Source organism: Heloderma suspectum, chromosome 5 (genome assembly GCF_057233095.1).
Source record: "Heloderma suspectum isolate Gila_16-S chromosome 5, 16-S_ref, whole genome shotgun sequence".
Lineage (NCBI taxonomy): Eukaryota > Metazoa > Chordata > Lepidosauria > Squamata > Helodermatidae > Heloderma > Heloderma suspectum.
The window spans coordinates 113,558,797-113,582,209 of record NC_139462.1 but is presented as its reverse complement, the minus strand read 5'-3'; the positions used below and the strand labels follow the sequence as shown (position 1 = coordinate 113,582,209).

Here is a 23,413-nt window from a genome sequence, read left to right as displayed (position 1 = left end):
CCATTTTTACTGTACAGTAGATGCAGGACCTTGATCAGGATTGGGCCCCCTGTGCCTACTCTACAGTAAAAAAGACATAGCTAGTACATATAGATTTAAAATAATGTCTGTTTTAGCCCTTAGTGTCTGTAACTGGAGGGAAAACACGCTCTCCCTCTGTTGTTGTTGTTGTTCAGTCGTGTCCGACTCTTTGTGACCCCATAGACCATAGCACGCCAGGCCTTCCTGTCCTGCGCTCTCTCCCGGAGCGTGCTCAAGTCCATATTCATTGCATCAGTGATGCTATCTAGCCATCTCATCCTCTGCCGTCCCCTTCTCCTTTTGCCTTCAGTTTTTCCCAGCATCAGGGTCTTTTCCAGAGAGTTTTCTCTTCGCATTAGGTGGCCAAAATATTTGAGTTTCAGCTTCAGTATCTGTCCTTCCAATGAGCACTCAGGGTTGATTTCCTTGAGGATGGACTGATTTGACCTCCTTGCAGTCCAGGGCACTCGTAAGAGCCTTCTCCAGCACCACAGTTCGAAAGCATCAATTCTTCGGCACTCAGCCTTCCTTATAGTCCAGCTCTCACAGCCATACATTACTACTGGGAAAACCATAGCTTTGATTAGACGGACCTTTGTCGGCAAGGTGATGTCTCTGCTTCTTACTATGCTGCCAGGTTTGCCATAGCTTTCCTCCCAAGGAGCAAGCGTCTTTTAATGTCATGGCTACAGTCACCGTCTGTGGTGATCTTGGAGCCCAAGAAAGTAAAATCTGTCACAGCTTCCATTTCTTCCCCTTCTATATGCCAGTAAGTGATGGGGCCAGATGCCATGATCTTAGTTTTTTTAATGTTGAGTTTCAAACCAGCTTTTGTACTCTCCTCTTTCACCTTCAACAAGAGGCTCTTTAGATCCTCTTCGCTTTCTGCCATTAGGGTGGTATCATCTGCATATCGGAGGTTGTTGATATTTCTCCCGGCAATCTTAATTCCAACCTGTGATTCATCCAACCCAGCGTTTCTCATGATGTACTCTGCATATAAGTTAAATAAGCAGGGTAACAATATGCAGCCTTGTCGTACTCCTTTCCCAATTTGGAACCAATCAGTTGTTCCATGTCCGGTTTTTACTGTTCCTTCTTGACCCTCGTACAGGTTTCTCAGGAGACAGGTAAGGTGGTCTGGTACTCCCATCACTTTAAGAATTTGCCACAGTTTGTTGTGATCCACACAATCAAAGGCTTTAGCGTAGTCAATGAAGCAGAAATAGAAGTTTTTCTGGAATTCTCTTGCTTCCTCCCTGATCCAGCGAATGTTGGCGATTTGATCTCTAGTTCCTCTGCCTCTTCGAAACCCAGCTTGTACTTCCGGTAGTTCTCGGTTCGCATACTGCTGAAGCCCAGCTTGTAGGATTTTGAGCATAACCTTGCTGGCATGTGAAATGAGCGCAATTGTGCGGTAGTTTGAACACTCTTTGGCGTTGCCCTTCTTTGGAATTGGAATGTAAACTGACCTTTTCCAGTCTTGCGGCCACTGTTGAGTGTTCCAAATTTGTTGGCACTTTAACAGCATCATCTTTTAGGATTTTAAATAGCTCAGCTGGAAGACTGTCATCTCCGCTAGCTTTGTTGTTACTAATGCTTCCTAAGGCCCACTTGACTTCACTCTCTAGGATGTCCGGCTCAAGTTCAGTGACCACACTATCATGGCTATCAGGGACATTCAGATCTTTCCTGTATAGTTCTTCTATGTATTCTTTCCACCTCTTCTTAATCTCATCTGCTTCTGTGAGGTCCCTGCCTTCTTTGTCCTTTATCATGCCCATCTTTGCACAAAACGTTCCCTTGAGATCTCCGATTTTCTTGAAGAGATCTGTAGTCTTCCCCATTCTGTTGTTTTCCTCGATTTCTTTGCATTGTTCATTTAAAAAGGCCTTCTTGTCTCTCCTTGCTATTCTCTGGAACTCTGCATTCAGTTGGATATATCTTCCCCTTTCTCCCTTGCTTTTCACTTCCCTTCTTTCCTCAGCTACTTGTAAAGCCTCATCAGACAGCCACTTGGCTTTCTGGCATTTCTTTTTCTCTGGGATGGATTTCGTTGCTGCCTCCTGAACAATGTTACAGACCTCCATCCATAGTTCCTCAGGCACTCTATCAGGTCTAATACCTTGAATCTATTCCTCACCTCCACTGTATATTCATAAGGGATATGATTTAGGTCATACCTGAACGCTTTAGTGGTTTTCCCTACGTTCTTCAATTTCAGCCGAAATTTTGCAAGAAGCAGTTCATGATCTGAGCCACAGTCAGCTCCAGGTCTTGTTTTGACTGACTGTATAGAGCTTCTCCATCTTTGGCTGCAAAGGACATAATCAATCTGATTTCGATATTGACCATCTGATGATGTCCATGTGTAGAATCGTCTCTTGTGCTGTTGGAAAAGAGTGTTTGCTATGATCAGTGTGTTCTCTTGGCAAAACTCTATTAGCTTTTGTCCTGCTTCATTTTGTACACCAAGGCCATGCCTGCCTGTTATCCCGGTGATTTCTTGACTTCCTACTTAACATTCCAATCCCCTATGATGAAGAGGACATCTTTTTTTGGTGTTAGTTCTAGAAGGTGTTGTAGGTCTTCATAGAACCGATCAACCTCAGCTTCTTCGGCATCAGTGGTTGGGGCATAGACCTGAATTGCTGTGATGTTGAATGGTTTGCCTTGGATTCGTACTGAGATCATTCTATCATTCTGTCGTTTTTGAGATTGTACCCCAGTACTGCTTTTCCCACCTTTTTGTTGACTATGAGTGCTACTCCATTTCTTCTAAGGGATTCTTGCCCACAGCAGTAGATATGATGGTCACCTGAATTAAATTCGCCCATGCCTGTCCATTTGAGTTCGCTGATTCCCAAGATGTCGATGTTCAGTCTTGCCATCTCATGTTTGACCACCTCCAGCTTACTTTGATTCGTTGATCTTACATTCCAGGTTCCTAAACAATACTGTTCTTTACAGCATCGGATTTTCTTTTCACCACCAGACACATCCACAGCTGAGTGTCCTTTCGGGTTTGGCCCAGCCGCTTCACTCTTTCTGGCGCTACTTGGAAATACCCTCTGCTCTTCCCCAGTAGTATATTGGACACCTTCCGACCTGAGGGGCTCATTTTCTGGCATCATCTCTTTTAGCCTTGTGATATGTTCCATGGGGTTTTCTTGGCAAGAATACTGGAGTGGGTTGCCATTTCCTTCTCCAGTGGATCACATTTTGTCAGAACTCTCTGCCATGACCTGTCCGTTTTGAGTGGCCCTGCACGGCATAGCTTATGGCTTCACTGAGTTACGCAAGCCCCTTCACCACAACAAGGCAGTGATCCATGAAGGGGTTCCCTCTGTTACCCTGTCTTCAATTATCTTGCCTACCTCTGTTGTCTCTCCTGTAGAATGCAAGTTCCTCAGAACAAGGACCTGTCCTGTATGACTTTGTAAGGCACAATGCACCCGGATGGCACTGTGGAAATAAATTAACAAAATAGGTCTTTGACATTTCCAGTACTCTACACCTACATTATCTCAGTAATTCTTACAACAGCCTGAAAAGGTAAGGCAGTATTATTATTACCATATTGCAGGGAAGGCTGCTTGGCTGAGAGAACAGTGGCTTTCAAAGGGGCCACCTTCTGAGCAGAGGTGAGATCTAAACTACAGACTTCCTGCTTCACAGCTCAGTCCCTTATGCTACACTAGCTCTATGCTTGGAGAATCAGGATTTTTTTAAAAAAAAAAGTTATGCATGATTACAGCCTATAATAACATTTTAAATAGTGACCTCTATCAAAGACTTTGAAATCACTATGAAATATCTTTAAACTATCAGGACACAAAAATTTATGCAAAGGTTGCAAAAACCTAGTGTAAAATTTAATTTGGTGAAAACCTTTGCCTTTTTTTTTTTGCTGCCAACGCTTGTCTAAGCGAAAGGCAGACATTTCACAGAGGCGCAGTTACATTAATTCATCTTCTGCATGCCTAGGGCCATGGCTTATAATGGCATTTCCTTTCTTTCTAACAGACTGTCAGGACTTTCAAAGGACATCCCAGACAACCATAAGTGCCTGTTTGCTGGATGAATCTGTCGTGTCCTGAAGGCTCTCTTTGATACAGACTGATCTTTTACATTTAACCCGCCTACTCTTGGGAAAAAAAAACACTTTAGTAATCTGATACCGGCCTCAAACAGACCCCCAATTAAGTCATAGGGTTTTAAAAAACATAGCAATGAGGTAGATTTGACAAAGACTCCAATTTAATGGAATTGTATATAGGATTATTAGTCATAATAGAGGGCTACACCTATACAGGGATGGTATCTGGGATCTGTAATGACCCAAAAGTTTGTTCCTCTGGGGTATTTCTGATAACTATAACTCTGATAACTATACCCTTGCACTTTTCCCTCCAACTCAAAAGCCCCTGAGGGTATGATTAAAAAAAGAACAGAATTGAATGATGAATGCCTCCTTATCTTAAGATGGAACTACACATTATAAGAAACATGGAGCTGCCACCATAAATGTCAGCCCTGAGCCAAATTCTCCTTTTTCCCTTTCTTTCTCTGTAACACATTATACAAATTACACCATGTCCTAATGTCATGCCAATGTGCAGTTACTTGTTCCCACTTCATGTCATTGACCAGGTTTACTGGACATGAGGGTGGTTAACAAGCCAGTGTGGCTTGTTAACCATCCCCGTGTGTGCCACCCAAATTACCTAATTACCTTCACTGGGTGCAGCTTGTTATGATGTCCGAACCCAGCTTGGGTGGGTGGCTCGAGTGGTTAATAAACCACCCAGAACCCATGGCCTGTTCTAGGGTTGCTGGATGGTTTATTAACCACCCCAGCCAGCCACTCTCACTGGGTTCAGATGTCACAACAGGCCACGCCCAGCAAGTGTAATTTGGTAATTTGGGTGGCACATGCAGGGGTGGTTGACAAGCCACCATGGCTTATTAACCACCCCTGTGTCGTGTGAACCAGCCCATTGAGTCATGGGAGCAGTGTAATACTCAGTCTAACAGCATCATGATACAGGGTAAATTGAACTACATGTTACAGTGGATAACTATTAGTTTTGCCCGTGTTGGTGATACTCAGATGCCCTTATACCTTGGAAGTGCTGGGTGGCATCCCTCTCCCTACCTTTTCACTTTAAGTTGAGGTCTAACTGATCCTGAAGCCCTTTTTATTAAAACCCTCAAATTAAAAACTCAATTGGAGGTAGGATTGAAACAAGTAATAGGCAAGTCTCCCTCACCTATATTTCAATTTGGACTAAGCTCAGCTAAATATCTACCTACCTACCTATAAGATAAAACTCAGGAAACAAGCAATATTATTTCAGGGCCCATTCTGGTTTGGGGCCATCAGACTCATGATAACATAGTTGGAGGAATGATAAGTACCAAAGAGTCTCTCCCCTTTTCACCAAACCTACCTGACAGTCTTTGTGTCAGTGGGTGTACTCATATTGAAGAGAGCTGGCCTCCATTATACCAAAGAATGCTGCCACTGCAGTGGCCCAAGTGTAGAATTCCTGGGAAACACAGTTTCCCAGCACCACATGGGCCTAATTGAAGGACAGCCCTCGGTAGTATTACTGCCACTTCTACTGAGTAAATTTGTAAGGGCAGGGGTCACCGTGACAGTGAGGAGAGCTGGTGCCGAGGTGGATCAAGTCAGACCTGACTGTCAAAGCATGTTTGTGCTCAGTACATGGTGGGCTTGGGAATTCTGAACTGTGAGAGTTCATTTCCACACACCATCGATAGTTGAAACATCACAGAACAATCAGCCTTTTTACTGTAGAAGAATGCATGTGGTCTGAAATGGCACAAGTTAGGGGGAACGTTTTACGTATTTATGGTGCTGATCCTTTGGTGCTGATTATGATTGCAAATGTGTAAGAGGGTTGAAACTGGGAACTGCAGTATCAAGGTGAGGGGAAACACTGGTGCAAAGTTGTCCTGTCTCTCACAAAGGTTCACAAACATCTGGGTTTGGGTAAATATGTATGTCTGGCATGTAATCACCTTTACGTGGATTTTTTTAAAAGGTATTCAAGCAGCGGACAACACTATGAATAAATACATAGCATAATACCAATAATTCTATAGTTCAGCTACACTTAAAATTGAAGATGTGAACAGAGTACCATATGATTTGCTTACAAGACACCTGGATCTCTTTGTCCAGTGTATATGATCGCATTATTTTTACATTCAACTTGTGTCTTTTCTATGTCAGAAGTGTAATGATTGTTTTGTTTTTAATCAGGAGGCTGGGATGCAGATGGAAAAGGCCCCAGTGTTTGGGACACGTTCACCCATCAGGGAGGAGATCGGGTTTTCAAGAACCAGACTGGTGATGTAGCTTGTGGCAGCTATACTCTGTGGGAGGAAGATTTGAAATGTATCAAACAGCTTGGATTGACTCATTATCGCTTCTCTCTTTCCTGGTCACGTCTGTTACCTGATGGGACGACAGGTTTCATCAACCAGAAAGGCAATTGTTCCTTTAAAATAGAAAGTTGTGCTGCTTTAATTCAAGGTTATTGCTGCAGCCTGGCATAATTAATCCAGTGTGCTATTCTGCAGTGCAGTTTTGAAATTGCAACTTTGTTCAGAATAATTATGGGATGATCTTGATTTTTAAAAAAGGTTTCAAAACCTTGTCCTAATTAATATTCCAGTATACTCCTGATAATGTGATTTTTTTTAGATGAGTATACAGCTATATTGTTGGTTTTCTAAATATTGCATATCAACTATTATTTTTTATGTAGCACCATGAATGTAAATAGCACTTTGCAGAGATTCATAAGCAAAAAGGGAGAAAAAGAAGGGAAAAAGGGAAGACATCAAGGAACTTACAGTCTGTGTTCTGACAGTGGGAGTGGGACGAGAGACACAGAGGAACGAGAGATGCAGAGGTAGCAAAATACCATATTGGGTTGGATCCAAAGGGCCATGGGTGGAATGAAAATAGCCCATTGTGATCATCCACAAACACCTGTGCAATTACAAGGGGAAATATTTGCAGTGTTGTTTAGGGATGTACGAAAGTCACTTACCTGAACCCGAAAGTTGATTCGCGGTGGGGGGGAGGTGCTCCGTCCCTCCCCCCGAAATTCTGGGAGGGGGGAGGTGCCCCGTCCCTTCCCCCCGAAATTCTGGCCGGGGGGGAGGCGCCCCGTCCCTCCCGCCGCGAATCCTGTCCTGCCGGGACGCAAATGGCGGTGGCCATAGCCGCTGCCGTTTGCGTCCCTGCAGTGAGCTGTGATAGGCTACATAAATGTTTACGTAGCCTATCATGGCTGAGTGGGGAAAAAAAAACCGTGCGTATGCAAATGGCGGCGCCCATGGGCGCCGCCATTTGCGTTCCTTATTTTGGCACGTGTCGTCTACGTAAACATTTACGTAGACTACGGTGAAAATAAGGGGAACGCTATTTGCGTTCCCCTTATTTTCGCCGTAGTCTACGTAAATGTTTACGTAGACGACACGTGCCAAAATAAGGAACGCAAATGGCGGCGCCCATGGGTGCCGCCATTTGCGTACGCGCGGTTTTGTTTTTTTTTTCACTCAGCCGTGATAGGCTACGTAAAGATTTATGTAGCCTATCATGGTGTTTTTTTAAAATCTAGCCGTGATAGGCTACGTAAATCTTTACGTAGCCTATCACGTGTTTTTTTTTTTTAACTTGGAAATGGCGGCGGTGGCGGCAGCCGGTCGGAAGACTGGCCGCTGCCGCCGCCAGGGATATTCACACAAGGTAAGTCCCGTCCCGGGGCGGGGGGCGGGGGGGCAGACCGTTTCTCCACCAATTTTGGGGGGCCGAATGCGCTGGCATTCGGCCTCCCCAAGATTCGTGGAGAAATTCTCTGACATCCCTAGGTTTCATGCAAATTCTGTAGTAATTCCGTGTGTACTCTGTATGTACTGTCTGTGTTTTTTTTATGTAAATGGTTTTAAAATGTATACTGTATTTTTAATGGTTTTAAATCTTTGTAAACCACCCAGAGAGCTTCGGCTATGGGGCAGTATAGAAAATAATAAATCATCGTCATCGTCATCAGCATCATCATTCTTACGCTTCTGCTTGGGTCAGAGTTCGCAGAGCTTTTGCACATAAATGGTATTGGATTTAGTTCCACTTTTCTTATGCCGCACTCTGATGCAAGCTGTGACGTAGCCCTTCTGTAAACAAGGAAGCTACTTTCGCTGTGTAGAAGGGCACCTTTGGATTCAACCCATTGAGAAGGATTAATAGGCGAGGCGAGGGGAATGAACAGCGAAGGTGAGGCGTGAGAAGGGATTTAAAGGAAAAGAAAGAGGTTGGCATCATAAATGAGAAGGAGTTAATTTCATTTATTACGTGACTATACCGCCCGATAGCCCAAGTTTTCTGGGTGGGTTACAAAGATTAAAAATCATTAAAAATACATTATACATAGTATAAAAACTTATTTACGTACAAACATATAAACAGACAGCACACGCAGAGACACACATATATCTAAACAATTTAAAAATCTTAAAACCACAGCAATTCCTTCAAACAGCATAATTTAGAATGTATTTTAATATGTTTCGCTGCTCCAACCACAGCATCTTTAATTGCCATAAACTATGGAGCAGTGTAAGGAGTTCAAGGTGCAAGGAGCAGCAAGGGAGAATGGATGATAGCATTTAATAGAATAGGAGTCTTTATGGCATAAAACCTCCTGTTCTTTTAAGTGGTATCGCCCATTCTTCCCTTGCATCTCCTTGCACCTTGAACTCCTTACACTGCTCCATAGTTCATGGCAATTAAAGGTGCTGCGGTTGGAGGAATGAAACACATTGAAGTACATTCTAAATTATGCTGTTTGGAGGAATTGCTGTGGTTTTGAGAGTCCATTACGATAAATAGACAATTGTTCCCTCACACACAGGTATTATCGACTACATGGATGCAAAGCCAACCTAGGTGCAGATGGATGTAACCCTGCTGCTTCCCCTGTGTTGTCTCTCCCCCCACTCCCACTCCGCCTGACATGCGAATAGAGCAGCCTTTCCCAACCTGGTGCCCGTCAGTATGCATCACTCCCAACTCGCATGCCCAATGGACAGGAATGCTGGGCATTTTAGTCAAAAACATCTGGAGGGAACCAGGTTGGGGACGGCTGGAATAGAACTTGGGATGAGGCCATGTGGGAGGACAAAGAGCAGAGGTGCTCTTGCCTGTGGGGAAGTGAACAGGAACTGAATGTGGTGCTGTGTGTGGGCGCATGCGGGCCTCTCCTCCCTGCTCTCACTAGGTTTGTTATGTCTAGGAGTGCCATTGCAGCAGGGGCACGTGAAGCTTCTTCACATGGAACTTTTATCCTGCGATTGAGATTGCTCCTTCACAGACGTTTGCAGGCTCTTTACGTGATGCCGTGATCCTCCAGGGTGTCTCCTGCACTAAATGCCCTTTATTCCATTTTTAAATACATCACAGATAATGAGCTATCAAATCACTCCTGTTGTGTTCCACTTGAGTTCCCTCCGTGAAAAGAGGAAAAGCGGCAAGAAGAGGAGCGAGATCAGTGAAAGATATGGAAGACTCAGATACAGGGAGAAGGAGGGGGAAAGGGGAAGGGGGAAAGGAAGCGGGTGAAAAAAAGTTAGTCGTGATCCTGCATTTAAAACGGAAGCAGAAAGCCCCATTTTAAATGCAGGATTTTAGGCTGGTTCAGAGGTGCCCTTGTTCAGACAGAGTCCTTTTCCTAACCTGGCCTTGCCTGTGATGAGGAGAGCTGGGGCAGGATCCAGTGTGGACCGTCCACACGTGGCCGGCTCTGCCAGCCCTGGCATGTGTGGCCTCTACTGCTGGCAGCCGTGATGTAGCGCTTCCAGGGGCAAGCCCCAAATCTGCTCATTTCTCAAAGGGGCTTTCTGCTTGTTTGGGGGCTTGCCCCTGGAAGCGCCATATCACGACTCTTAGCGGAAGGGTCCGTGCATGTACCGGGGCTGTCAGAGCCAACCATGCGCACACCAGGACCAGCAGGGACTTGTTGGATCCTGTCCCTGGCTTTATTTGGGCTGACACTACAGGGCCAACTGTTGTGTCTGGCTGCTTGTGGAAAGAGTCTTGTTTTATCAAATTGTGCCTTTTCACCCTCAGCCTGTGACATGTAAAGTGTTTGCCCTCTGCAAAGAGCATTTTCCAGATAGTGAAGCTTCAAATGTGTCTGAGTATTCCTCCCTCACCCCGCTCATTAAATGACAGCGGTTTTCAGACAGAAAGCACCATAGCCTTTGCTGCTTGACAGCACTGGGGTCCACAATAGGTTATGTCATTTAGATGTCAGAGCGGAAGGATAAGTTTAACAGACACTCATAAGAGGGCAGTCGGAGAAATCATCATACTTCTAAATTCAATTGTAATTTTTTAGAATATTTTTCTCCTGCTTGGTTCTCATTGTAAACACTTTTCTGATTAATATTATGAACTTTAAATTTAACAAAAGGGCACTGGAAGCTCTCCTAGTAGGTTGGCTTTCATTAGGCGGGATCTCGCTTCTCCTGAGCAGTGATCTGTTGAAGCAATTGTGACTGTATAGCATGGAAAAGGCCACCATCCCCCGTATAAGCATTTCCCCCCCAAAGAGCATGAAGAGAATTAGAAACCTCGGAGCAATGCCCTTTAGAAAAAAAATCGTACAAACTGATTCACTACCGATTTCACACCTAAAACATGGGACATTTGGGGAAATCGTTTTAAAAAATCATTTGTTTTCCAAGTACAGGGGATTTTTGTATGTGTTAAAAAGTTATTTTATTTTAGAGCAACAATATGATAGGCAAGGCTGGCCCTGTCATTTTCAGAAGGATGATGGTGTCTGTCTCAGAAAGCAGATTTTGAGATATCATTGAAGGGTGGCTATTGGATTGTTGTTATTATTAATATAATCATTGCCATGAAGGACACCATTTTTATATTCTGCTCAGATACCATTAGGCTTTGAGCAATTTCTGATTATGGGTGCTTCGCTCCTTTTAAATACCATGTTTAGGATAAAATGTACCATAAGGTTATTCTTGTCTTAGGGCACAATCCTATCGGGATAGTCGACCGCCTCCGAATGTGGAGGCAGCCTACTATCCAGTGTAGGGTGGGCGGAGCAAGGAGGGGATCTTCTCCTCCGTGCTCCGGCCACCCTGCATTTGTGGCTAGACAGCTGATTTTGGCTGTTGAGCTGTGAGCTTCAGAGCAGGAGTGGGGGAGGTCGCACGGCACATAGGAAGTGTTGTAACGATGCTTTTGTGGTCTCCTCCCCACCCCCACGAACACCCCCTTTTTGCCTGCTCCATGCTGCAGTTACAGGCACGGAGACAGGGAAGAACCGTGCCGCCTACAAGGCAGCAGGGGAGGGGTGGGGAGCGCCGTTTCTGGGAACTGAGCTCGGAGCCCTGTCTCTGAGCTCGGTTCCCAGAAACTGAAAAATCCTATGGCTATCTAGCGGGCCGTAGGATTGCTCTCCCAGGTTGTATTATTTATGATACATAAATTGTGACTAATGATAATAATGATAATGATAACAACAAATAACGTCTAATAATTGTATTGTGTTTTTTGAATGTTCAAAGTGTTCCATGTATGATGCACAATAATTGTTAGAATAGTCCTGTAAGGTAGGCCAAGTACAATTATCTCCATATTGCACCAGGTGTTGAGTCTAAGAGAATAAAGGACTGCTCAGATTGCCTAGTTCATGGTGGAGGCAAAACTTGAACCAAGGCGTTCCTGATTCACAACCTTTTTTTTTTTTTTACAAATGGCATCAGTTTCAACTTTGTAGTGCACTTAACAATTCCTTTGTAGGATGCTAAAAGTAGACCATGTTTTGCATTGAACAGTTAAAAGGCAAAGCATATTTGTGCTTCCTGCCATTTATAAATATATAACATGTCCCTAAGATCAGCCTCCGTACCATACCACTGGAGAATGGTCAATGTAATGTTTTAAGCAGGGATCCAAAGGGCAACTGGGAAATTACAGGCTGCTTAGGTTAACATGTTTTGAGTAAATGGATTTGAAAGCATTATTCAGGATAAAATTAGTAGGCGTATAGAAGGACAGGCCAAAAAAGAATCAACATGGCTTCCGCAAAGGAAAGTCCTGTCTTACTAGCATTTTAGAGTTCTTTGAGAGTGTCAATAAACATGTGGACAGGGGTGATCCAGTAGACATTGTTTATTTGGACTTCCAAAAGGCTTTTGACAGACTCCATCATGAAAGACTCCTGAGCAAACTTAGCACTCATGGAATAAGAGGAGAGGTCCTCTTATGGATCAGTAACTGCTTAAAGAACAGAAAGCAGAGAATAGGAATAAATAGTAAATCCTCCCAATGATGTAAACAGTGGGGTCTCACAGGGATCTGTACTAGGACCGATGCTTTTCAACCTGTTCATAAATGACTGGAATTAGGAGTGAGTAGTGAAGTGGCCATGTTTTTGGATGACACCAATTTATTTAGGGTGGTTAAAATAAAAAGGGATTGTGAATTGCTCCAAAAGGATCTCTTCAAACTGGGAGAATGGGCATCTAAATGGCAAATGCGGTTCAATGTTAGCAAGTGGAAAGTGATGCACGTTGGGGCAAAAAATCCCAACTTCAACTATAGCCTGATGGGATCTGATGCAGTGGTGACCGACCAAGAAAGAGAACTTAAAAGTTGTGGTGGATAGCTCAATGAAAATGTAGACCAAGTGTGTGGCTGCTGTGAAAAAGGCAAATTCCATGTTAGGCATAATTAGGAAAGGAATTGAAAATAGAACTGCCAGTATCATACCGCCCTTATACAAATCTATGGTGTGACCACACTTGGAATACTGTGCACAGTTCTGGTCACCGCACCTAAAAAAGTATATTGTAGACTTGGAAAAAGTGCAGAAAAGGGCAACTAAGATGATCAAGGGGCTGGAGAAACTCCCCTCTTAGGAAAGGTTATATCATCTGAACTGTTTAGCTTAGAGAAAAGGTGAGTGAGGGGAAACATAAATATATAGAAAATTATGCACGGTGTGGAGAAAGTGGATAGGGAGACATTTTGCTCCCTTTCTCATAATACTAGAACCCAGGGTCATCCCATAAAGCTGATTGGTGGTAGATTCTGGACCAATAAAAGGAGATACTTCTTCCCACAGCATATAGTTAAACTACTGAATTTACTACCACAAGGTAGTAAGTGTCTACCACTTTGGATGGCTTTAAAAGGGGGTTGGACAAATTCCTGGAGGAAAAGGCTATCAATGGCTACTAGTCTTGATGGCTATGTGCTGCCTCCTGTACCAGAGGAAGGGGAGCCTATGTACACCAGTTGCTGGGGAACATAGGTGTGAGGGTGCTGTTGCACTCATGCCCTGCTTGTGGGTTCCCGGTCGGTCGACAGATGGTTGGCCACTGTGGGAACAGAATGCTCATCTAGATGGATGTTTGGTCTGATCCAGCAGGGCTCTTCTTATGTTCTTAATTATTGAGATTCATGGCTTCATTAAAGCCAATGAGGGCAAAATTAAATGGAAAAGAAGCAGGGGGTGGGGAGAGCTACAGTTAGCTACAATTTGGGGAAGAATTTCAAAACCTCACCTAAGGATTAACAGGCATTTCTAATAATTTTCCTTGTCCAGACCCAAATATGTCTTACCTGCTGACCTTAATGGATTCATTTATTCTGTGGGTAAACAAACCTATCAAATCTGGTTGCAAAAAAGGGAAAGACATGTGTGGCTGGCTATTTTATATCCAGATCCATGCAATGTCTAGTGGCATCTTGCTGCATCAAATGCTGGATTAAAAGCAGGTTGGCTGGAATGCTTGAGACAAGACCAGCCATATGGTACAACTGTGAAAGCAGAATCATTTTAATACCGAACACTGTCTCAGTAAAGATAATGTAGAGCAAGACATCTGGACCTGAGTGGTGGTTGTTTCTGGTTGTTTAACATTAGCAATCAGAAAGCCAGAAAATCGAAGGAAATTGGGTCTTAGGGCCAAAGCACACGTTACTTTAAACATGTAGCTGTGATATATGTTGTCAAGTATGAATCTAATTGCTTTAATGGATCTCTGTTAGGCCATATAAATTGCAGGTATCTATCTATCTATCTATCTATCTATCTATCTATTTCATTTCTATACCGATGGGGGAGCTGATCCAGATTGGATCAATCTAGAGTCTTCAGAGCCATTTTTTTGGACACCAGCCTGATATACTCATCCTTTCTTCTATTAACCTGTTCGTGTTCTTAGGACTTTGGTTTATGCACACATGCTCATCACTCGATAACTTGTGATGGAATGTGTGGACTGACACCATTGAAAAGTACTGAAGGAGAACAGGCTAAGAACTGTTACCGGGAGAGCACATTTTCTGACCTGGGAACACGTACACAGGCCCTGTTCATATACCCCATTCTCAGGCTTGTAGATCAGATTCTGGAATCTCTGACTATGATGGTTCTTTTCATGTACTTTAATCTGTGACTCCTTACTTACATTAGCATGTTACCATTTGATGCCTCAGTCATAAAAGCAAAGACATGCATTTACAAAATAGCCTTCGGTTTATATGTAAGTTATGGCCCAAGTCTATAAGTTCTACATGGCTAGATTTTCAATGGGATTTTTTAAAAAATGTCTATAGCTGAAAAGTCTCTGCTTTATCCCAATAAAGATTAATTTTTGGCCCTTTAATACAGATAGTTAGGAGAACTGAGTGATACTGGGGAGGGGGGAGGGGAATGGCGTATATGTCTTGGACAGGTATCTTGCAATGCAAGGAATTATCAGAGGCTGATTGTCAAAACAAACAAACACCCAAATGCCAAAGAAGGACTTTTGTCTGCAGGGTACAAATGCAAACCTTGTTGTCTTGCTTTCTTCTTTAGGAGTTGATTATTATGCCAGAGTGATTGACAGCCTGCTAACAAATGGTGTGACACCTGTGGTGACATTGTATCACTTTGACTTACCTCAGCATTTAGAAGATCTGGGTGGCTGGAGATCAGGTGCCACAGCAGAAGCCTTTGATGCTTATGCCCAGTTTTGCTTCAGAACATTTGGGGACAGAGTAAAGCTATGGATCACCATTAATGAGCCGTATGTTGTTGCTGTGCTTGGCTATGAGAAGGGTATTATGGCCCCAGGTGTTACAGAGCCTGGTACTGGAGCATACCTGGCAGCTCATAACATGATCAAAGCTCACGCTGCAGCCTGGCACAGTTACGATCGACTGTTCAGGGAAAAGCAGGGTGGACTTGTGTCTATAGCGCTAAATTCGGATTGGGCAGAACCCTTCAATCCGAATTCCCGTGCTGACCAGGAAGCTGCTAAAAGGCATGTGGCATTTTGCCTGGATTGGTTTGCTACCCCAATCTTTCTTCATGGTGACTATCCAGCCCTCATGAAATCCAAGATTTCGGCTGTATGTAAGCAGCAAGGCTGTCGATCATCAAGGCTGCCAGAATTTACCAACAAAGAGAAGATGCTGATCAAGGGCACTGCTGATTTCTTTTCTCTAAACTATTATACGACCCGCAAAATTAAGCACCAAGATAATTCGTGCAGTCAGCCAAGTATGTCTGCAGACAAAGAAGCAGAGCAAGTAACAGATCCATCCTGGCCTGTCGCAACCGGCAGTTCTTGGCTGGCAGTGGTTCCGTGGGGTTTACGTCGGCTGTTAAAATACATTAAGGTATGTTACTTCTGCCCCTCCCAGTGTGTTTATCCAGCTGCTTTAAGAACCAAGCACTATCAAAGTTTCATATATGATGGTGCCTTAGTGTAGAGATTGGAACAACAGAATGGTTTTTGTATTTGCCTGAATCCAGGTAACAACAGTGTGTCACAGACAACATACCATGTGGCAGTCTTTCACAGGGTGATAGGGAAGGGCTAGTGTTGCACATGTCACTCTTTGGATAGTGTGTGATAACGATTGTGTTCTCACCCTTTTTTTATCCACCACAGAGTAACTGAGTTGGGGCCAGTTTTCCCATAATGCACTCCTAGGCAGCATTCGAGGACACTTCTTTTGATGATGATTTCCTAAATGGGGATAAAGGTTCTTCTCCGAATACAACAGAAACAGTTGCCTCAAGCGAATTCCAGAAACTTTATTTGAGACCTCTTATTCCTACACAGAGGGATTTAAATCTGTCCTTAAATCTTTTTGTTTATTTCCCATTTAGAGTCAGGAGGACTTTATAACTTGACAGTTCTATTAGTTCCTTGGGGTGCATACAAGCAAACCTAAAAAGCAGCTCTCACCATGCTTTTTCTCCCATGAGATGAGACTATTCCACCCACCCGCCCTGCAACTTTGTAATGCATTTGACAAACATTTACCAGAACACTGATTCGGGGTCTTGTCATGCAGCTCAAACCAGCCTTCCCCTTCCTCATGCCCTCCAGATGTCTGGGACTACCGCTCCCAGTGTTTCCCAGCCTACTGGAAGTCTGGCTCAGACAGTCTGTTTAAGCCAGTGTAGCATAACGGTTAAGAGATTGAGTTACAATTACAGGGGTGGCCCTAGACCAGCTGCCAACAACTGGTGCCGGAGGCAAGCCACGCAATCAGCGTCCCCACCCCCAGATCCCAAGGGCAGAGCTAGGCTGAGGTTTTTGGCAAACTGGGAAACATTTTGCCCCTATTTTCCATTTAATGAAGAGGCACCCTCCCCCCGCCCCGCATCTTTGGAAGCAGAAATATTATCATTTATAATAAAATGCATCCCCCATTTTTTTTTTTTTTACTAAGCACTGTATCAGTACAGAGGGTCCAATAAAAACAACATAGGAGACGAGCACAGCGTTGGAAGAAGGGTCCTGGTTGCATCCTCAGGGCAACATGGACAACAAGGGGCCACCAGCCCTTAGGCTCAGCCCTCCAAGGGCAAAGAAAGTGGCTGTTCTCAGGGGGCGGGCTCTCATTCCCTGCCTCCAACTGGGAGCAACAGCAGAGCAGGAGGATATCTGCATTGCCTGAGGGAGGACCAGGTTCCAAAGGCGGGCCGGCAGGTGTTCTGCCTTAGCCCCACCATCCCCAGTCGGTCCCTTGCTCACTTCCACAGCCTGGGTCATATTCCCTCTGTACACACCCAGGAATTGAAATAATGACATCTTCGTTATTTCATTTGTTTTTTCAGTTCATTTCCCCCCCCCTCGAATTTGGTGCCCAACTTACCTTGGGATCCTAGGTGACCGCCTAGTTCTCCTATAAGGACAGGCCACCCCTGGTTACAAATCAAAAAGTTTGATACTCTCCTTTGCCATGAATTTACAGGGTGGTCCTTAGGGAAGCCCCATGCCCTCAGCCTCATTCTCCCCAGTCTGCAATATAGGGGATAATAATACTGAAACGCCTTACAGGGTTGTTATAGAGATTACAACTGGATAATGCATGTGAAGTGCTTGGAACATGTGTAAGCGCTATACAAATGTTAAGTGTTGCTATTTATCTGAAAACATTTTACATTGACTCAGTTAAATTTATATTTGCTGCTTAATTTAAAAAACAAAAACAAACCTTGATCAAATTTAAAATAATTGAAAAACTTTTTCAGGGAGGTGGGTTTGTGATGTACAGGTTCTAGCCAATCAGCATTCTTTGAACACTCAGAAAGAGCATGTGCTCAGTCCTGGATCAACTACTGCCCATTTTGAACATAAGAACATAAGAAGAGCCCTGCTGGATCAGACCAAGGGTCCATCTAGTCCAGCATTCTGTTCACACAGTGGCCAACCAGCTGTCGACCGGGAACCCACAAGCAGGGCATGAGTGCAACAGCACCCTCCCACCCATGTTCCCCAGCAACTGGTGTACATAGGCTCACAGCCTCTGGTACTGGAGGTAGCACATAGCCATCAGGATTAGTAGCCATCGATAGCCTTTTCCTCCAGGAATTTGTCCAACCCACTTTTAAAGCCATCCAAATTGGTGGCTATCACTCAAAAATTGTAATGACCAGTTCCCAGTGACTCTACTGCTCAAATTATGTATGCTTGCAGGCACTCAGCAACAGCATTTGATACTGTTGAGGTGTTCAGTATGCTTCTAGGCCTTAGATAGACAACGCAAGGCCCATAGTCAGTGCCATGCTTCCAAAGGCCTTCCTTATCTCATCGCCTAAGTCAACTGGCCCATGGGTGAATCATATCTTGGTAAGTTGGTCTATAATACAAAGGAAACCTGGACAGAGTTTGACCCTTTTTTTTGTTAGAAGGTAGCCTTTCTGAATCAACTTTTAAAAATACAAGTTTTGCGAATATTTGAGGCAGCAAAAAGCAGCAGCAACTGCACTTTCTAAGGATTCCATCCTTATTAAAGGTGAGTTGTTTTGTGGAAACCTGTAATGAATTGTGACTATAAAGCCTAATGCTGATTGGCTGAGCTGATTCATAAACATTCCAGCTGCTCAGGGAACAAAGCATCAGAATGTTTGCAGTTTACCCTCTGCAAATGAAGGGAAATAGGATAGGAATCATTTTGTGGGGCAGGTTGAAGACAGGGAAGAGATCCTAGGAAGGCATGGGAGACAGAGGCTTGATGAAAAAGAGAGAGGGGAAAGGGAACTGAAGTGAGCAGTAGCTTTCATTACTTATGGTCAAGTGGGACAACAAGGGAGACAGGAGCACTAGGGAGATGGCCAAGAGACAGTGTGGTTAAAGGACATACTGCAGTATTCATCTGCCCCCTTGACTGGGTAAATCTTCTATGCAACTGGGAATGTGAATCCCTTTTCTGGATCACTAGTAGTTGTGTACCCATGATTTATATTGTGCTGAAGCCCTTTAGTGTTCTACGCATCCCCAGTGATCCAGTGGAATTACAGTTCATAATTTGCCAGGTTAAAAGGTGTCACCCCTAGTGAATTGTCATACAGCTGTAATATGGGTGTGGAAAACATTTGTGTGCAAGATACAACCTGCTCATACCATATCTTGAGCTACCGATCTCTAATCTCTGAAATCCAAGGACTATTACGTTTGGGTCACTTTTAGTAAGACTATCCGTGAGGTGGGATGGTGATGAGAAATTGCTCATCAAGTGCTCAAGGCCTGTTTATGTTGGGCCCATAACTTGCAATATGAAAGGATGCCCACTGCCCTCGCTTTGAATTGTTTGATCACAGCAGGAACAGCTCTTTTTATTCTAGTACCTGGATGGGTATGCAGTATATTCAGATCGTTTCTGCCAGCAGGATTTGTCATGACTTGCCAGGACCGAGGGGTTAAAAAGCAGTGACAATAAAGCAGATGCTAATGCAAAAAGAGATATTTTAGTATTCTCATTAAAATAAGTAATTTATCTGTCTTCATGGATATTTGCACAGTTTTGCTTTTCCATTGTTAGTCATAAAAGGTCAGCGTGTGGAAAATTAAGTTAACAGGGTCAGTGCAATTTGATGAAAACTAGTTTTAGTTGTAGCTTAAAGTAGATAGAGGGTAATGCACCTGATTTTATGGTCTTTTCTTAACATCTGTTCTGAATAAAACTTCTGCTCCTTTGTTCTAGGATACATATAATCACCCTATAATTTACATCACCGAGAATGGGTTTTCCCAAAGTGACCCTGCTCCACTGGATGACACTCGGCGTTGGGAGTATTTCAGGCTGACTTTACAGGAGATTTTAAAAGGTACAATTTAAGGATGATGAAAGATCAATTGTGCAAACTTAATATAATTTTCCTGTGTGCCTATTTGCATTTAGCAGTGACTAGTGATTCTTGAAGCTAATGTACATCCGACAAAAGCATTGTGATTAGAGGAGGAAATGTTTAGCAGATAGGAAAGAGGGTAGCTTTAGTCCTCTGGGCATCATAGAATGGAAGGAAAGGAAAAAGTTTCAGCACATTTTTATGGAGATTGCATGTTTTCAGGCTGGGTTCATAATAATAAATAGTAGGCTACGCTAATGGATGCATAGGGAGCTGTCTCTACATGGGAAGCATAGGAAGCTGCCTTATACTGAGTCAGACCGTTGGTCCATCTAGCCTAGCATCGTCAACATCGACTGGCAGCGACTTTTCAGGGATTCAGGCAGGAATTGTTCCTGCCCTACCTGGAGATGGTGGGGATTGAACCTGGGTCCCTCTGTGGGCAAAGTAGGTGCTCTTCCACTGAGCTGTGGCGCCTCCCCAATTTACTTCTGTACGAACCGACAGAAGAATATCGAGCTGAGAACTATCGATGTAAGAAACTGTGCCTTCCTAGGATGAGCAAGGAGTGAGAACCAGGGCAGGTAGAGCCAGGCAGAGCCTTGTTGAGTTAGGGCAGGGTTTGGTGGGATCTGCAGGCCAGGAGTAGACTGAGAACGAGAGCCGGCAGTCCAGGGATAGAGCCAGGGAAAAATCTAGTATTTACTGGCTCTTTTAGATCCCAGCAATGGCTCCCTAAGGAAACATGGTTTTACCAGTCAGACAAGTAAAACACTAGTTGGTTGCTTGGTTTGTTTGTTTGTTTGTTTATTTATTACATTTCTATACTGCCCAGTAGCTGAAGCTCTCTGGGTGGATCACAACAATTAAAACCATAACATAAAACATGTTATAATATAAAAGTATAAAACTACAGTATAAAATAAGAGTAAAAAGCCAAAATAAAACCCAGCAGCAATTCAAAGTTTTAAAATACAGATTTTAAAACAACAGAAACTAGTTGACAAACTTATTATGAAATAAGTGGGCTGCTTTTTTTTTTTTTTTTAAGTCAGCATAGGGCACATTTCCATTGTTCATCTGAAAATAGCTTGCTCCTTAAATACACACGTTAGATTGGACTGAGCCTCCACAATGTATACTCCCAACTGACTCTATGCAGTTTCAAAATACCCACATCATGTCAAATTTATCCCCTGTGCAAGAAGCCTATGGATTATTTCATTCCAGCTCTTGCAGTGAGGTATTCTAAAGTAATCTGTGTTGGCCTGTCATGGATGGGTAGAGAAATCCACATGGTCCTTATCATTCAAAAAATGGGAAATCCCCACTCAGCCATGAAGCTCACTCTGTGGCTTTGTGACAGTCACTCTCTCTCAGTCTAGCCTACCACAAAGGGTTGTTGAGAGGACAGAATGGCGAGGGGCATGCACATTAAAATATATATATATATATTTCGTTTCTGTACTGCCCAATAGCTGAAGCTCTCTGGATGGTTCGCAAAAATTAAAACCAAGAAGCGCACAGTAAAACAATATAAAATATAAAAACATTAAAATATAAAAACATTAAAACCACAATATAACAATACAACCAGAATAAAACCTAGCAGCAATGCAGAGATTTAAAATACAGATTTAAAACAGCTAGCTAAAAGTCTAGAAAGCTACAATGCATGGGAAAATAAAAAGGTCTTCACCTGGCACCGGAAGGAATACAATGTAGGTGCCAGGTGAACCTCACTAGGGAGCACATCACCCTGCTCCTTGGAGACAGGGCAGAATATATATTTATTGATTTGATTTGATTTGTACCTTGCCTTTCTACCATGAAAATGGCACTCAAAATGGCTTACAATCATGGATAAAGAAAACTTGATTAAAACAATAATAAAACAAATACATTAAGGGCACAGTCTTATGGCTGCTAGACAGTGGCTATACAGCCAAAGGATTGTTCGGTTTTCAGGAACTGACCTCGGATCCTGCACTATGAGGTCAGTTCCTGGAAAACTGCCTCCCCGCTCCCTCCCCTGCCACCTTGTAGGCAGCGTTCCAAGCAGCGTTCCAAGTCCAGAGCCTGGTGATCTTCCCCTGGCTCTGGGCTCGGAAGAGCAATATGGAGTGGAGCAAAAGGGGGCGTTCCTGGGGACGGGGACGGGTGGGGAGCACGGAAGTGCTGGTACGATGCTTCCTATGCATTGTCCGGCCTCCCCCCCCCCCCCCGCGAAGTCCCACAGCTAGACAGCTGAAATCGGCTGTCTAGCCACGAATGCAGGGCAGCCGGAGCGTGACGGAGAAGATCCCTTCCTCACTCTGCCCACCCTGCATTGGATAGGCAGTCCCCTCCGAGTTCGGAGGCGGCCTATCCCCATAGGATTGCTCCCTAAATCACAATTAAAAACACAAGGCTAAAAATGTAATGAATAATAATTCATCCATGCACAGGGCAGAACCATGTGCTGGACTGGAGCTTTCTTTGATCACATATAATCAAGTAAGAATTCATCAGTTCTCTTGAAAATGTGTTCATCTGAATCCCTTGCATGAGTTGATGCTACACTGAGTGAGGGATTGCTTCTTCCTGAATGTTAACAACAATGTTGTAGGACCACTGTACCTTCAGACTGCAAAAGAGAGGCTTCTTATTGCTCTGTAGTGGCTGTTACATGCATTACATAGCAGCAAAACCTGGATTTGCTGCCAATTCTACACTCAGAAAGCAAGTGCAGCCAAATTGTTTTCAAAATTGTGCTTGTTGTATGCGTACTTTAAATTTCTAGGTTACGTGTATACTGTTTACATCTCTAGGAGTACACTTAAAATGTCAGTGTGCATTTAGAACTTAGATTTGGATCCACTTGCATAAGGGTGGGGAGGTGGTCTCCAATTTCTGCTGATCCCCCCTCAGCTGCAGTGCCCAGTGCCATATCGTATGCCATTTCGTATGCCATTTGAGAGAGATTCTGACTTTCAGGAACAGCTATCAAGGGGGTGGTGAAACCCCACTGCATGAGCAGAACCCCCAGTGGTGGTTTATTTATTTATTTTATTTATTTCATTTCTATACCACCCAATAGCCAAAGCTCTCTGGGCAGTTCACAAAAATTAAAACCAAACACACAATAATACAATTTAAAATATATAGAACATTAAAACCACAATATAACAATACAGCCACAATAAAATCTAGCAGCAGTGCAGGAGTTTAAAATACAGATTTAAAACAGCAAAGATAAAAATTTAGAAAGCTAAAATGCCTGGGAAAATAAAAAGGTCTTCACCTGGCGCCGAAAGGAATACAATGTAGGCGCCAGGCGAACCTCACTAGGGAGCTCATTCCAGAGCCGGGGTGCCACAGCAGAAAAAGCCCTCCTCCTAGTAGCCACCTGCCTCACTTCCTTTAGCAGGAGCTCACGGAGAAGGGCCGCTGATGATGATCTTAAGGTCCGGGCAGGCACATATGGGAGGAGGCGATCCTTCAGGTAACCTGGCCCCAAGCCGTTAAGGGCTTTAAATGTTAATACCAACACTTTGAATCGGGCCCAGAAATGGACTGGCAGCCAGTGCAGCTGGAAAAGTACTGGCGTAATATGAGCTCGCAGGCCAGTCCCTGTTAACAATCTTGCTGCCCTATTTTGGACCAGGTTCTTTGGCTCCAAGGCATAATGTAAAAAGATTCCC

At 43.7% G+C, this 23,413-nt stretch overlaps 1 protein-coding gene across 7 annotated transcripts in view; it reads left to right on the top strand.

Annotated features, from left to right (window-relative positions):
- The window catches only part of LOC146344277 (cytosolic beta-glucosidase-like), a 115,920-nt gene that overhangs the window by 66,852 nt on the left and 25,655 nt on the right, over window positions 1–23,413 (top strand). For all 7 annotated transcript variants that reach the window (XM_084857026.1, XM_084857029.1, XM_084857024.1 and 4 more), the window contains 3 exons: window positions 6,314–6,541; window positions 14,958–15,763; window positions 19,586–19,709. In XM_084857026.1, coding sequence (XP_084713152.1) covers window positions 6,314–6,541; window positions 14,958–15,763; window positions 19,586–19,709 — 1,158 coding nt within the window. The remainder of the gene's footprint in view (window positions 1–6,313; window positions 6,542–14,957; window positions 15,764–19,585; window positions 19,710–23,413) is intronic.